The sequence below is a fragment of the Chiloscyllium plagiosum genome, chromosome 51 (genome assembly GCF_004010195.1).
Source record: "Chiloscyllium plagiosum isolate BGI_BamShark_2017 chromosome 51, ASM401019v2, whole genome shotgun sequence".
Classification (NCBI taxonomy): Eukaryota; Metazoa; Chordata; class Chondrichthyes; order Orectolobiformes; family Hemiscylliidae; genus Chiloscyllium; species Chiloscyllium plagiosum.
The window spans coordinates 1,211,863-1,226,193 of record NC_057760.1 but is presented as its reverse complement, the minus strand read 5'-3'; the positions used below and the strand labels follow the sequence as shown (position 1 = coordinate 1,226,193).

Here is a 14,331-nt window from a genome sequence, read left to right as displayed (position 1 = left end):
CATCCACGATTTCTCGAGCCACCTCCTTCAGTACCCTGGGATGTAGACCATCAGACCCCGGGGACTTATCAACCTTCAGACCTAATAATTTCTCCAACACCAATTCCTGGCAAATGTAAATTCCCGTCAGTTCAGGTCCTTCAGCCACTGTTACCTCAGGGAGATTGCTTGTGTCTTCCCCAGTGAACACAGATCTGAAGTACCAATTCAACTCTTCTGCCATTTCTTTGTTCCCCGTAATATATTCACCCTGTTTCTGTCTTCAAGGGCCCAATTTTAGTCTTAACCATTTTTTTCCTTTCACATACCTAAAAATGTTTTTACCATCCTCCTTTATATTTTTGGCCAGTTTACCTTTGTACCTCATTTTTTTCTCTGCGTATTTCCTTCTTAGTATTCCTCTGTTGTTCTTTAAAAGCTTCCCAGTCCCAGGTTAGATTGTCTCTTATTGCTAATGGTCATAGCCTGGCAGTTGTGCGGTGCAAATGTTACTGTGGTAGACCTGTTGTAATATGTTTACATATTTACATTTACCAACACACAATCTCCCCCACCAGTCTTTTCCCATAATGTTAAGGACCAGACCAAACCCCATTCAGATATAACAAGGAGAGAGCCTAAGACCCTAACTTTTATTCAAAGGCAAGTGTAAGGTGCTGTATTCCAATCGATTGGTCACACAACAAGGCTTTAAGCAGAACATTCTTACACGAGGAGTTAAAATGCAAACAAAAGAAAGAAGAATGGGTAGGGGCTCCTGCCCGAAACGGCAATTCTCCTGCTCTTTGGATGCTGCATGACTCGCTGTGCTTTTCCAGCACCACACACTCTCAATCCTGTGTCAGGCTCTTACTTATTGTTGACAGTTCCACCTTCAACACCGTAATTCCAAACCAACTCATCTCCAAACTCTGAGATCTAGGTCTCTGCTCCCACGTCTGTAACTGGATTCTTCACTTACTGACCAACAGACTGCAGTCAGTAAGGGTAGGCGACAACAGCTCCTGCACAATAATCCTCAGCCCTGATGCCCCACAAGTCTGTGTACTCAGACCCCTACTGTATTCCTTACACATACACGATTGTGTGGCCAAATTCTGCACCAACTCCATATATACGTCTGTTGTCAATACAACTGTTGTAGGTCAGATCTCAAACAACGATGAGACTGAGTACCAGAAGGAGAATAAGCGGCATGGTGTAAAGATGACAATCCCTCCGTCAGCATCAGCAAAACGAAGGAGCTGGTCATTGATGTCAGGAAGTGGAGTGGTCATTGACGCCCCTGTCTATGTTAATGATGCTGAGGTGAAGATGGCTAAAAACGTCAAGTTCCTGGGAGTGCTGATCATCCGTACCCATGGCCCACCCATGTTCACGCTACGGTCAAAAAAGCAACACCTCCACTTCCTCAGGAGGCTAAGGAAATTCAGCATGGTCCATAATGGAATACAGGGAGAACTAGCCATTTGGATACACAACTGGCCCAAAGGTTCAGTTTAAACGCAGAGAGGTTCTGTTGCAGGTGTAGGGTGCTGGTGAGGCCACACTTTGAGTACTGCGTGCAGCTTTGGTCTTCTTACTTGAGAAAGGATGTGCTGGCATTGGAGGGGGTGCAGAGGAGGCTTACTAGGTTGATTCCAGAGTTGAGGGCGTTGGTTTATGAGGAGAGACGGAGTAGACTGGGATTATATTCATTGGAATTTAGAAGAATGAAGGGAGCTCTTACAGAAACATATAACATTATGAAGGGAATGGATAAGATAGAAGTAGAGAGGAAGTTTCCACTGGCTGTAGCCTCAAAATTAGGGGGAGCAGATTTCAAACGGAATTGAGAAGGAACTTCTTCACCCAAAGGATTGTGAATCTGTGGAATTCCCTGCCCAGTGAAGTGGTTGAGGCTTCCTCAGTAAATGTTTTCAAAGCTTAGAGAGTTTTATTTAGGTTTAGCTGTGAGGTCTCAAAAGAGTTAGAAGCTTCAGTGAATATCTCCTGGCTGCTACTCTCTCCGAATTATCTATTCCTCCTGGATTGGAGAACTGCATGTGAGAATGTGTCTGAATTATCTCTTCCTCCTGGATTGGAGAACTGCATGTGAGAATGTGTCTGAATTTTCCTTTTTTTGTCAAGAGCTGTGTTTATGGAATGTTACTATATTGGAACAGTTAGCAATAGTTACTGTATCTGTTAAGTTTCCAATAGAGTTGTGTTATTCTAAATGACTTTCCCTTTGGTTGTATTTTAACTACAGTCAGTTCTGCTACAACGTGGTAGTTCCATTCTTGTGCAACCCTGTGTAATGAGAAAATCACGCAACAAGAGCACCATTTAAAGTAATAGGGCTGGAATCACATTATAACCAGCACACACTCTAAACATTGGCGCTTTAGAAACAGTGTTCCAACATTATAGCCAATTCACATTAACAAAATGCGCATAACAGCAGAGCGACATTTACAGTGTTTAAATAAATTGCAAAAAGCAAAAAAAAACTGCAGTTGCTGTAAATCAGAAACAAGAACAGAAATTGCTGGAAAAGCTCAGCAGGTCTGGCAGCATCTGTGGAGAGAAACCAGGGTTAACATTTCGGGTTGAGTGACCCTCAGAATAAATTGTGTTTTATTTAATGACAAGTAGTTTGACCCGTCTCAATGCAGCTGGAACAGATACATTACATTTCCCTTTAAAATGAGAAAAAAGTTAGGGTCTAGGCTATCTTCTTAAAATATTTTGAGGGGGTTTGGCTTGGCCCGTAACAGTTGGGAGGTCACATATTTCACTTGAACTTGTCTCTTCTTACAGGTCATTCTGCTATAACTCATGTTTCGGTAGCGCAAATTGTCTATAATGTGATTGACGAATTGTGGATGTTATTTGGATGACACCAGCTTTCTATTGAACAGGTAAAGAGATCATCTGCAGTGTGATTTTATATAGCGGTTTTCCATCGGGCGAATTTCTCTAGCGCGAGATTGCAGAGGAACACAACGTTATATTAGAACGACCTTTATTTAACTGGGTCTCTGTTTGAATATGGAGCAGATTGTTGTTCAGTGTGCTGCATGGCAAGCTGATGCAGTTTGGGTCTTTGTCTGCCGACTGGCATTTATCCTGTCATGTGATGTTGATGATCGAGTCACTCTCTCTTTAGTTGTACATGTAGGTTTCCAATATTTGGTCGTAGGAAGTTGCTTGTAATATAACTTTAAGCACAATACTCCCCGGACCATGTAACTGAACATTTGTTGGCTAGAATGAGTGTTGTGTCAACAAAGGCTCTAGAGTCATAGAGGTCTATAACATGGAAACAGGCCCTTCAGCCCAACTTGTCCAGTTAGTCTAGTCCCATTTGCCTGTGTTAGGTCCATTATCCCTCCATAGCTATCAAAGTACCTGGGTGGAATGGTGGCTCAATGGTTAGCACTGCAGCCTCACAGCACCAAGGAACCAGGTTTGATTCCCATCTCGGGAGATTGTCTGCGTGGAGTTTGCACATTCTTTCCCCCACAAACATGGTGACTGGGTGGGTTGCCTCCAGGTGCTCCAGTTTCCTCCCACAGTCCAAAGATGTGCAGGTTAGGGTGGATTGGCTGCTCTTAGTGTTAGGTGAATTAGTCAGTGGTAAATGTGGACGTATTGGGCCGAATGGCTTGTTTCTACACTGTGGGGAATCTAATCTAAAATGTTTCTTTCATAACAAAACTGTACTCGCCTCCACCACTACCTCTGGCAGCCTGTTCTAAATACTCATCACCCTCTGTGTTGAAAAATTGCCCCTCTGGACACTGTCATATCTCTCCCCTTCAACCTATGCCCTCGCGTTTTAGATTCCCCTAACCTTGGAGAAAGCTACCCACCTTACCTATGCCCCTCACGATTTTAAAAAGATCTCTATAAGTCTCCAGGGAAAAAAAAACAAGAGTCCCAGCCTCTCATTACCACTTAACCTTCCAGTTCAGGTAGCATCCTAGTCAATCTTTTCTGCATCCTTTCTAGTTTAATAATATCCTTTCACCAGAACGGTAGGTAGTACTCCAAATGTGGCCTCACCAACATCTTGTACAGCTGTAACAAGATGTCCCAGCTCCTACACTCGATGCTCTGACCGATACATCAATAATGTGATACTTGCCCCTATGTCTGCCTTGAAATCTATTAAAGTTAGCAGGGTAGGTAGAGTGAGCTGTTAGTACAGTACACAGTATTCCCAGCTTTATCATAGAACATGGAAAAGTACAGCACAGAACAGGCTCTTTGGCCCACGATGTTGTGCCCAGATTTAATCCTAATGTAAAATATAGTAACTTAACCTACGCACCCCTCAACTCACTGCTATCCATGTGCATGTCCAGCTGTCACTTAAATGTCCCCAGTGACCCTGCCTCCAACACCGCAGCTGGCAACGCATTCCATGCATTCACAACTCACTGCGTAAAGAACCTACCTCTGACATCTCCTTTATACCTTCCTCCTATATCTTCAAACTATGACTTCTCGTACCAGTCAATCCTGCCCTGGGGAAAAGTCTCTGGCTATTGACTCTATCTATTCCTCTCATTATTTTGTACAACTCGATCAGGTCTCCTCTCTTCCTCCTTCTCTCCAGAGAGAAAAGTCTGAGCTTATTCAACCTTTCTTCATAAGGTAAGCCCTCCAGTCCAGACAGCATCCTGGTAAACCTTCTTTGCACCCTCTCCAAAGTCTCTGCATCTTTCCTATAGTAGGGCGACCAGAACTGGACACAATATTCCAAGTGTGGTCTCACCAGGGACCTGCAGCAAAACCTCGCGGCTCTTAAACTCGATCCCCCTGTTGATGAAAGCCAAAACATCATATGCTTTCTTGACAACCCTATCCACTTGGGTGACAACTTTGACGGATCAATGTACTTGAACACCCAGATCCCACTGTTCCTCCACACTGCCAAGAATCCTGTCTTTAATCCTATATTCAGCATTCAAGTTTGACCTTCCAAAATGCATCACTTCGTATTTATCCAGGTTGAACTCCATCTGCCATTTCTCAGCCCAGCTCTGCATCCTTTCTATGTCACGCTGCAGCAGCCCTCTATACTATCGATGACACCTCCAATCTTTGTGTCATCTGCAAATTTACTAACCCACCCCTCAACCTCCTCATCCAAGTCATTTATAAACACTACAAAGAACAGAGGCCCAAGAACAGAGCCCTGCGGGACCCCACTCAACACTGACCTCCAGGCAGGATACTTCCCATCTACAACCACTCTCTGCCTTCTGTCAGCCAACCAATTCTGAATCCACATAGCCAAATCTCCCTGTATCCCATTCTTCCTGACTTTATGAATGAGCCGACCATATCAAATGCCTTGCTCAAGTCCATATACACCACATCCACTATTCAACCTTCGTCGACCTGTCTTGTCACCTCCTCAAAGAGCTCAATAAGATTTGTGAGGCATGACCTGCCCTTCACAAAGCTATGCTGACTGACTTTAATCATACTATGCTTTGCCAAATAGTCATAAATCCTATCCCTCAGAATTTCTTTCCAAAACTTTGCTGACCACAGATGTAAGACTGACTGGTCTGTAATTGCCAGGTATTTCTCTATTACCCTTCTGGAAAAGTGGAACAACATTCGCCTCCCTCCAATCCTCCGCTACGATTCTCGTGGAGAGTGAGGAAGCAAATATCCTCACCAGCGGCTTAGCAACCTCCATTCTCGCTTCCCGGAGCAGCCTAGGATAAATCTGGTCTGGCCCTGGGGACTTATCAATCTTAATGTTTTCCAAAGTTTCTAGCACATCAACTTCATCAATCTTGATCTGGTCATGACTGTATCCCAGCTCCTCTAAGTTTTCATTTACAACAAGGTCCCTTTCCTTGGTGAAAACCAAAGCAATAAACTCATTTAGGGCTTCCCCTATCTGCTCAGGCTCCACGCACAAGTTCCCTCCGCTATCCCCGATTGGCCCTACCTTCTCCCTGATCGTTCTCTTATTCCTCACGTATGAGTAAAATGCTTTTGGGTTCTCCCTAATCCTTCTTGCCAAGCCTTTATCGTGGCCCCTCCTGGCTCTCTTCAGTCCGTTTTTGAGCTCCTTTCTAGCAAGCCTGTAATCCTCTAAAGCTGTGCTTGATCCTTGCTTCCTCCATCTTACGTAAGCTGCCTTCTTCCTTTTGACAAGAAGTTCCTCTGTTCTCGTCATCCAAGGTACTGTAATCTTACCCCTTTTCACCTGTTTCAGAGGAACAAATTTGTGCATGTTAAATAGTCTCCACTTGTCTGCTATGCCCTTTTGGTGGAACAATTGCTCCCAGGCTGTACTTCCCAAATCCTGTCTGATAGTGTCATAATTTCCTTTGCCCCAATTAAATATCTTCCCTCGGTAACTGCTCCTTTCATTCTCCAAGACTAATTCTAAATGTGAGGCAGTTGTGATCACTTACACCAAAGTGCTCTCCCACCGCGAGATCTGACACCTGTCCTGGCTCGTTGCCGAGCACCAAATCCAAAATGGCCTCTCCCCTCGGCGGTCTGTCTACATACTGAGTAAGGAAACCCTCCTGAACACACCTGACAAAAACGGCTCCATCCAAACCATCTGCAGTTAGGAGGTTCCAGTTGACATTGGGAAAGTTGAAATCACCCATAACAACACCCCTGCTACCTTTGCATTTTTCCAGAATCTGCCTGCCTATGAGATCTTCAATCTCTCTCCTGCTATTAGGTGGTCTGTAGAAAACCCCCAATGCGGTGGTTATTCCCTTGCTGTTCCTAACTTCCACCCATACTGACTCAGTAGACAAACCTTCCTCAATAACCTTCGTTTCTGTAACTGTGACGCACTCTCTGATTAGCAATGCTACACCCCCTCCTATTTCTCCACCCTCCCTGTTCTTTTTAAACGTTTGAAACCCTGGAACATAAAGCAACCATTCCTGCCCCTGCGAAATCCATGTCTCCGTTATGGCCACAACATCGTAGCTCCAAGTACTGATCCATGCTCCAAGTTCATCACTCTTATTTCGGACATTCCTTGCTTAAAGCAGACACTTTAACCGATCCCTTTGTTTAACTGAGTGAGAAACCTTCCTGATAGACTCGATATATCCTGTCACTGTCCCGTCTGCAACTGACCCCCCTCTCAGACATGTGGCTCCAATTCGCACCCCCTGCCAAACTAGTTTAAACCCTCCCAAATCACACAGGCTAATCTCCCACCCAGGACGTTTATGCCCATCCTTCATGTACTGGTCCCACCTTCCCCGGAAGGTATCCCAATGGTCTAGGTATCTGAAGCCCTCCCTCCTGCACCAGCCTTGCAGCCAAATGTTAAGCTGCATTTGCTGACTGCTCCTCATCTCACTATCTCGTGGCACCGGTAGCAAACCAGAGATCACGACTCCACTCGTCCTGCTCTTCAGCTTCCAACCTAAGCCTCTGTCGTCACTTTTCAGATCCTCAATCCCTTTCCTGGCTGTATCGTTGGTGCCGATGTGTACCACGATTTCTGGCTGCTCCCCCTCCCCCTCCCCCTTTAGAATCTTGTAAACCCGATCGGCGACATCCCGGACTCTGGCACCGAGGAGGCAACATATGTTCCGGGAGTCCCGTTCCTGACCACAAAATCTCCTGTCAATCCGTCTAACTGTTGAGTCCCCTACCACTTTCCTCTTTTCCCCCCTTCCCTTCTTAGCCTCAGTACCAGAGACCTGACAACTGTGGCTTTCCCCTGGTAGGCTGTCCCCACCAGCAGTATCCAAAACGGTATACTTATTGCTGAGGGGAACGGCCACAGGGGATCCCTGCTCTGACCGTCGGCTCCCTTTCCACCCCCTTACAGTTTCAATAGGGGAATAGAGTGAAAAAGAAATGAGATGATGATGAACTTATAAACAAGACTGGATAGAACCCATTTGAAGTACCTTTTACAGTTCTGGTCACTGTACAATGACAGGGATGTGAAAGAACTGCTTGGAGTGAAGGAGAGGTTCACAAAAATGAGACACTCCAGTCACAAGGAAAAAAATTGGTGCAGAAGCAGATGATGACTGAAACATCAGGATTAAAATGTACATTCTGTTGTGAAGGAAATAGGGAACAAAATTAAAATATCAATAATTTGGAGAATGTCTTCAAATTGAAAATCTGATAATATGGAGGCACTGAAAAGGTAAGCTGAAATATTGTCATGATTTGGAGGTGCTGGTGTTGGACTGGGGGGTGTACAAAGTTCAAAACCACACAACACCAGGTTATAGACCAACTGGTTTCATTGGAAGCACTAGCTCTCGGAGCGACGCTCCTTCACAACCACCTGATGAAGGAGCAGCGCTCCGAAAGCTAGTGCTTCCAATTCAACCTTCTGAACTATAACCCGGTGTGGTCTGATTTTTAACAATGAAATATTGTCTAATCGTCCAGAAAACGATCGAAGTGGCAACAGAGGCTATTACACATTTAATAGAATCATAGACTCCACCTATACTGTACCCCAGTGTTCTCCAGGGACCGTCCCGTCCCCGCCCAGTACCCTGCCCCAGTGTTCTCCAGGGACCGGCCCGTCCCCGCCCGGTACCCTGCCCCACTGTTCTCCAGGGACCGTCCGTCCCCGCCCGGTACCCTGCCCCACTGTTCTCCAGGGACCAGCCCGTCCCTGCCCCAGCGTTCTCCAGGGACAGGCCCGTCCCTGCCCGGTACCCTGCCCCACTGTTCTCCAGGGACCAGCCCGTCCCTGCCCAGTACCCTGCCCCAGTGTTCTCCAGGGACCGTCCCGTCCCGGTACCCTGCCCCACTGTTCTCCGGGGACAGGCCCGTCCCTGCCCCAGTGTTCTCCAGGGACCAGCCCGTCCCCGTCCCTGCCCCAGTGTTCTCCAGGGACCAGCCCGTCCCCGCCCAGTACCCTGCCCCAGTGTTATACAGGGACAGACCTGTCCCCACCAGTACTGTACCCCAGTGTTATACAGTGACAGACCCGTCCCCACCAGTACTGTACCCCAGTGTTATACAGGGACAGACCCGTCCCCACCCCATACTGTACCCCAGTGTTATACAGGGACAGACCTATCCCCACCCCATACTGTACCCCAGTGTTCTCCAGGGACCGACCCGTCCCCGCCCAGTACCCTGCCCCAGCGTTCTCCTCCAGGGACAGGCCCGTCCCTGCCCCAGTGTTCTCCAGGGACCGTCCCGTCCCTGCCCAGTACCCTGCCCCAGTGTTCTCCAGGGACCGTCCCGTCCCCGCCCAGTACCCTGCCCCACTGTTATACAGGGACCGGCCCGTCCCCATAGGTACCGTACCCCAGTGTTATACAGTGACAGACCTGTCTCCCAGTAATTTACCCCAATGTTATACAGGGACAGACCTGTCCCCACCCGGTACAGACCTGTCCCCACCTGGTACTGTACCCCAGTGTTATACAGGGACAGGCCTTTCCCCACCCCATACTGTACCCCAGTGTTATACAGTGACAGACCCGTCCCCACCAGTACTGTACCCCAGTGTTATACAGGGACAGACCTGTCCCCTCCCTGTACTGTACGCCAGTGCTATACAGGGACAGACCTGTCCCCTCCCTGTACTGTACGCCAGTGCTATACAGGGACAGGCCCGTCCCCACCGGTACTGTACCCCAGTGCTATACAGGGACAGGCCCGTCCCCACCAGTACTGTACCCGTGCTGTACAGGGACAGGTCCGTCCCCACCGGTACTGGATGCCAGTGCTATACAGGGACAGGCCCATCCCCACCCGGTACTATACCCTAGTGTTATACAGGGACAGGCCTTTCCCCACCCCATACTGTACCCCAGTGTTATACAGTGACAGAGCTGTCCCCACCAGTACTGTACCCCAGTGTTATACAGGGACAGACCTGTCCCCACCCTGTACCGTACGCCAGTGTTATACGGGGACAGACCCGCCCCCACCCTGTACTGTACACCAGTCTTATACAGGGACAGACCTGTCCCCACCCTGTCCCGTACGCCAGTGTTATACAGGGACAGACCTGTTCCCACCCTGTACCGTACGCCAGTGTTATACAGGGACAGACCTGTCCCCTCCCTGTACTGTACGCCAGTGCAATACAGGGACAGGCCCATCCCCACCGGTACTGTACCTGTGCTGTACAGGGACAGGTCCGTCCCCACCAGTACTGGACGCCAGTGCTATACAGGGACAGGCCCTTCCCCACCCAGTACTGGACGCCAGTGCAATACAGGGACAGGCCCGTCCCCACCAGTACTGGACGCCAGTGCTATACAGGGACAGACCCGTCCCCACCCGGTACTGTACCCCAGTGTTATTCAGCGACAGGCCTGCTGTCCATTATTACTGCATTCCAGTCTTTAGCATTCAAGAGGAAAACTCTGCATGCGTCTGGGAGACAGATGGCTTGGGGAGTTGGGAGGTTGTTCAGCACATGGCAGGGATGATGTTACCATGAATGACTCAACTGGTGACCCAATAAAGACATGATGAACTGAATGGTTTCCTGGTCAGTCCTGTCTATTCTTGTACTCTCACCTATTCAACAACATGAAGCTTTAAAGCTACCTGCACACTGCCCCCATCAAACATTCCCAGGACAGGGACAGCACGGGGTTAGAAACAGAGTAAAGCTCCCCCTACACTGTCGCCCCTTCCCAGGGACAGGGGCAGTATGGGGTTAGATACAGAGTAAAGCTCCCTCTAAACAGTCCCCCCTCAATTACCCCCAGGGACAGCACAGGGTTTTACAGAGTAAAGCTTCCCCTACACTGCCGCCCCCCCATCCCAGGGACAAGGACAGCGTGCGGTTAGATCCAGAGTAAAGCTCTCTCTACTCTGCTCGTGTACTGTCAGTTCCTTGCCATTGATTCTCTGAGCACAGCTGTCCATTCGACCCAACATGGCTGTGCTCATCCTTCCCGTGATTCTGAACACAGCCTCAAAATTCCGGCTGCTGGATAACTCTATTCCCAATTCTACACGGTGCTATTTATTATCCGTGAGACGGAGAATGTCAATATATCGGAGGAAATCCATCACTGACGAGGGCTGTCCCTTCCACTCACTGTGGATTTAATTTGGTTTGACTGTTCTGATGTCTTAGTGAGTTTTAAGATTTGTAGCTCAGGTTGAGGTTTTGGATGCAGGTCTGCTCGCTGAGCTCTCTGAAATCTTCCCAGGAGCTGAAACGTTTGACCACTTCCCAACTCCCATCAAAATTCCCAGCGCTGGTCATTCAGCCCCTCTGCTTAATGCTGGTGTTTCTACTTGTCAGCCTCCTCCCACCACTCCACTCCTCTTACCCCCCACTTCATTTCGGTCTCTCTCTCTCTCGTGTTTATCCACCTTCCTTACATCCATCAGTGTATCTCCGTATTCACCTTGATTACCTACCTGTGGGACCCCGTGTCCCCCACTTGCCCAAGGGTCAGCTCCTGCACCACCCCATGGGCCCTCTCCCCCAACTAATCCTGGTGTTGTCTCTCAGGAAGCCACTCGCCTTGTGGCCATATTGATCCTGCAAATCAACAAGCATTAAATGTAGGCAAACCGAGATCGCTCTCACACTTGAGAGAGCTCGCCGTGTACAAACAGCCAACCGCACTTCCCAAAGAAAACAGCCGCTTGTGAAGTTTCACTCCATGTCCTGACGGGTGTGAAAGCAACGCAGGTCTCTCGCTGTCTTCCAGAAGGTTACTTTATTTCAAGCCCTTACCCCAGCAGGTCATAAACATATACCCTGTAGCAAATACAACAAAGAGATGTCCCACAGGCATCCCAGCAAATAGACAGTGGCTTTAACAGTCAGTGAGTGCGGAGAGAACATGGCAGATCCCGTGTGGAGTGATTCACTGTCTGTGAACACGTAGCATCCTTCTATTCAAACCCACTGAAAGCAAAACAGAGAGAGAGAGAAACTTCAGGAGGTTAGGGAGCTGGATACACAGAGAGGTAACCCCTCTACAAAACTACCCCCCCACCCCCCAAACACAGCAGCCTGGGGCTTAGACGAGAAATTACCACCTTCCTCAGTCACTCGCTCGCTCAAACAGTCCTGCGGAGGACTCAAAGGCTGCTGAACTTTTAACTTGTTCCTTTATTTTCCTGGTTTCAACCACAAAAGACTTTAACATAAACTCTTCCCCTGTTTCTTAAATATTAGAATGGTAGAAAAATTAACTTTTTATCTCCTATTTCTCTTACCACTTGGCACCCAGGTACACAAGATGGCGCCTTGTGTGGTGACATTGTACATGTTTCACTGTCCTCCTGTACTTGAGTACACATGACAATAAAATATTTAAAAATCTAAACCTCTACCAGTGCCTCGACTGTGGGCGGATGGTTGAATCGGTGGGATTGGGAATTGCACTGGAGGGAGGTGGGTCGGGACAGAGGGGTTGGGGGTGAGGGGTGGGGGGGAAACATGTTACTGGGCTAACATGGAGGACTTGTCGATTCCCTCTGCCGAAGGAGTGGCCACAGGAGGCCATTCAGCCCATCCAGCCTGCTCTGCCTTTCACTTGCTGACCTTCCAGCACAACCTATCTCCCCTCAATACCTGGGCGTCTGTCCCACAAGGTTGTGGCAGCAGGTTTAAGAAGGGAGGACCAGCAGGCACAAGGCTGCTCATGTTGATGATGACTGGCCATTTAGAGAATGGAGGGTATCGCTGCTGAGCCTAACATTGACCTCATCTGCAGTAGCAGCACTCCCTAACAGATGAGAGGGTGAAGCAGGGAGGGGCTATCAAGGTTAGGACAAACGGCACAGAATATCAGCAACAACACTGGCACCCCCTTGGCTTGACACCCAACATTAAACCTCACTTGGATCCTTTCCACGACTAGGCCAGTACTTATTGCCCATCCCCTAATTACCCCCTTTAGAAGGTGGGGGTGAGCCAGCTTATTGAACTGCTGCAGTTCCTGTGGGGTATATGGACAGTGGTGTTCAGGAGGGAGCTTCAGGATGCTCACTCTGAAGGAATGGCCGATATACTTTCAACTCGGAGGGGGTGGGGTGGGGGTCCCCGTGTTTGGGGGTGGGGGTGGTGTTCATGGCTGGGGTGGGGGGATGTGGGGTGTGGAAGGTGTTGTTGAAGGAGCCTTGGGGAGTCAGTGTGTGTGCATCTTGTAGATGGTACACCCTGTTGCGACTGAGTATCGGGGGAGGGAGGGAGGGAGGGTCATGTGCTGATGGGTGTGGTGCCAATCATGCAGGGGAAGCTGCTTTGTCCCTGGACAATGTTGAGCTTCTCGAGTGTTGTCGGAGCTGCACCCATCCAGACCAAACCTGGAGTATTCCCTCATCCCCTTGACTTGTACTGCGTCGATGGCGGGACAGGCTCTGGGGCAGGGAGAGGATTGTCCAGATGCAGGATTCCCAAATGGGGCAGCCATGCCCTATCAGGGTGAAAGCTGCTCGCGATGCTTCACGTTTCCCCGCCTTCCCGTGAACCCCGCAGGCTCTCCGCTCCGTTACCTGATCATGTGGGCGATTTCCCAGTTGGTATCTGACGATATCGGGCCCTCGATCTCTACACCAGCTGCTGACACAGTCGCGATCTGATACTGTGGGGCAAACAGACCAAAGCAGTCACATTACTGCCACGGAATGAGCAAGGATTATGGAAGAGAAGAAATACAACAGAAACGGAGAAGAGCCATTTGACCCTCCCAGCCCTTTCTTCCTTTCAACAGGATCATACTCAACCATTTTCTGGTATCTCTCTTTGAGTATCCTTCCATTATTTATCAAATTCCTCTTCCTTTCTGTGCACATCTTTCCCCTTTCAGTTTTGCTCGGTTTTCCCGTTTTGAACGTCCCTGTTAAACCTGCTCCCTTCCTATTCATATACCCATCCAAATGCCTTTTAAATGTTGCAATTGTACCAGCCTCCAACTCTTCCTCTGCCAGGTCATCCCATACACGCACCACCCTCTGAGTGAAACAGTTGCCCCGTAGGTCTCTTTCATATCTTTCCCCTCTCACGCTAAACCTATGCCCCTCTAGTTCTGGACACCTCCACCCCACGGAAGAGACTTTGTCTATTTATCCTATCTATACCCCTCATGATTTTATAAACCTCTAAGGTCACCCCTCAGCCTACGACACTCCAGGGAAAAATAGCCCCAGCCTATTCAATCTCTCCCTAGAGCTCAAATATTCCAACCCTGGTAACATCCTTGGAAATCTTTTCTAAACCCTTTCAAATTTCACAATATCGTTCCAATAGGAGGGAGACCAGAATTGCACACAATATTCCGACAGTGGCCTAACCAATGTCCTGTTCGGCCGCAACATGACCTCCCAACTCCTGTACTCAATACTCTGACCAATAAAGGAAAGCAT

General features: G+C 48.5%; 1 protein-coding gene across 1 annotated transcript in view; it reads right to left on the bottom strand.

Annotated features, from left to right (window-relative positions):
* Nucleotides 1–11,660: 11,660 nt before the first annotated feature.
* Nucleotides 11,661–14,331, bottom strand: part of psmb4 (proteasome 20S subunit beta 4) — a 12,376-nt gene continuing 9,705 nt past the window's right edge. The window contains exons 6-7 of the mRNA XM_043684078.1: nt 13,462–13,550; nt 11,661–11,866 (exon numbers count right to left, since the gene is read on the bottom strand). Coding sequence (XP_043540013.1) covers nt 11,854–11,866; nt 13,462–13,550 — 102 coding nt within the window. The 3' untranslated portion in view covers nt 11,661–11,853. The remainder of the gene's footprint in view (nt 11,867–13,461; nt 13,551–14,331) is intronic.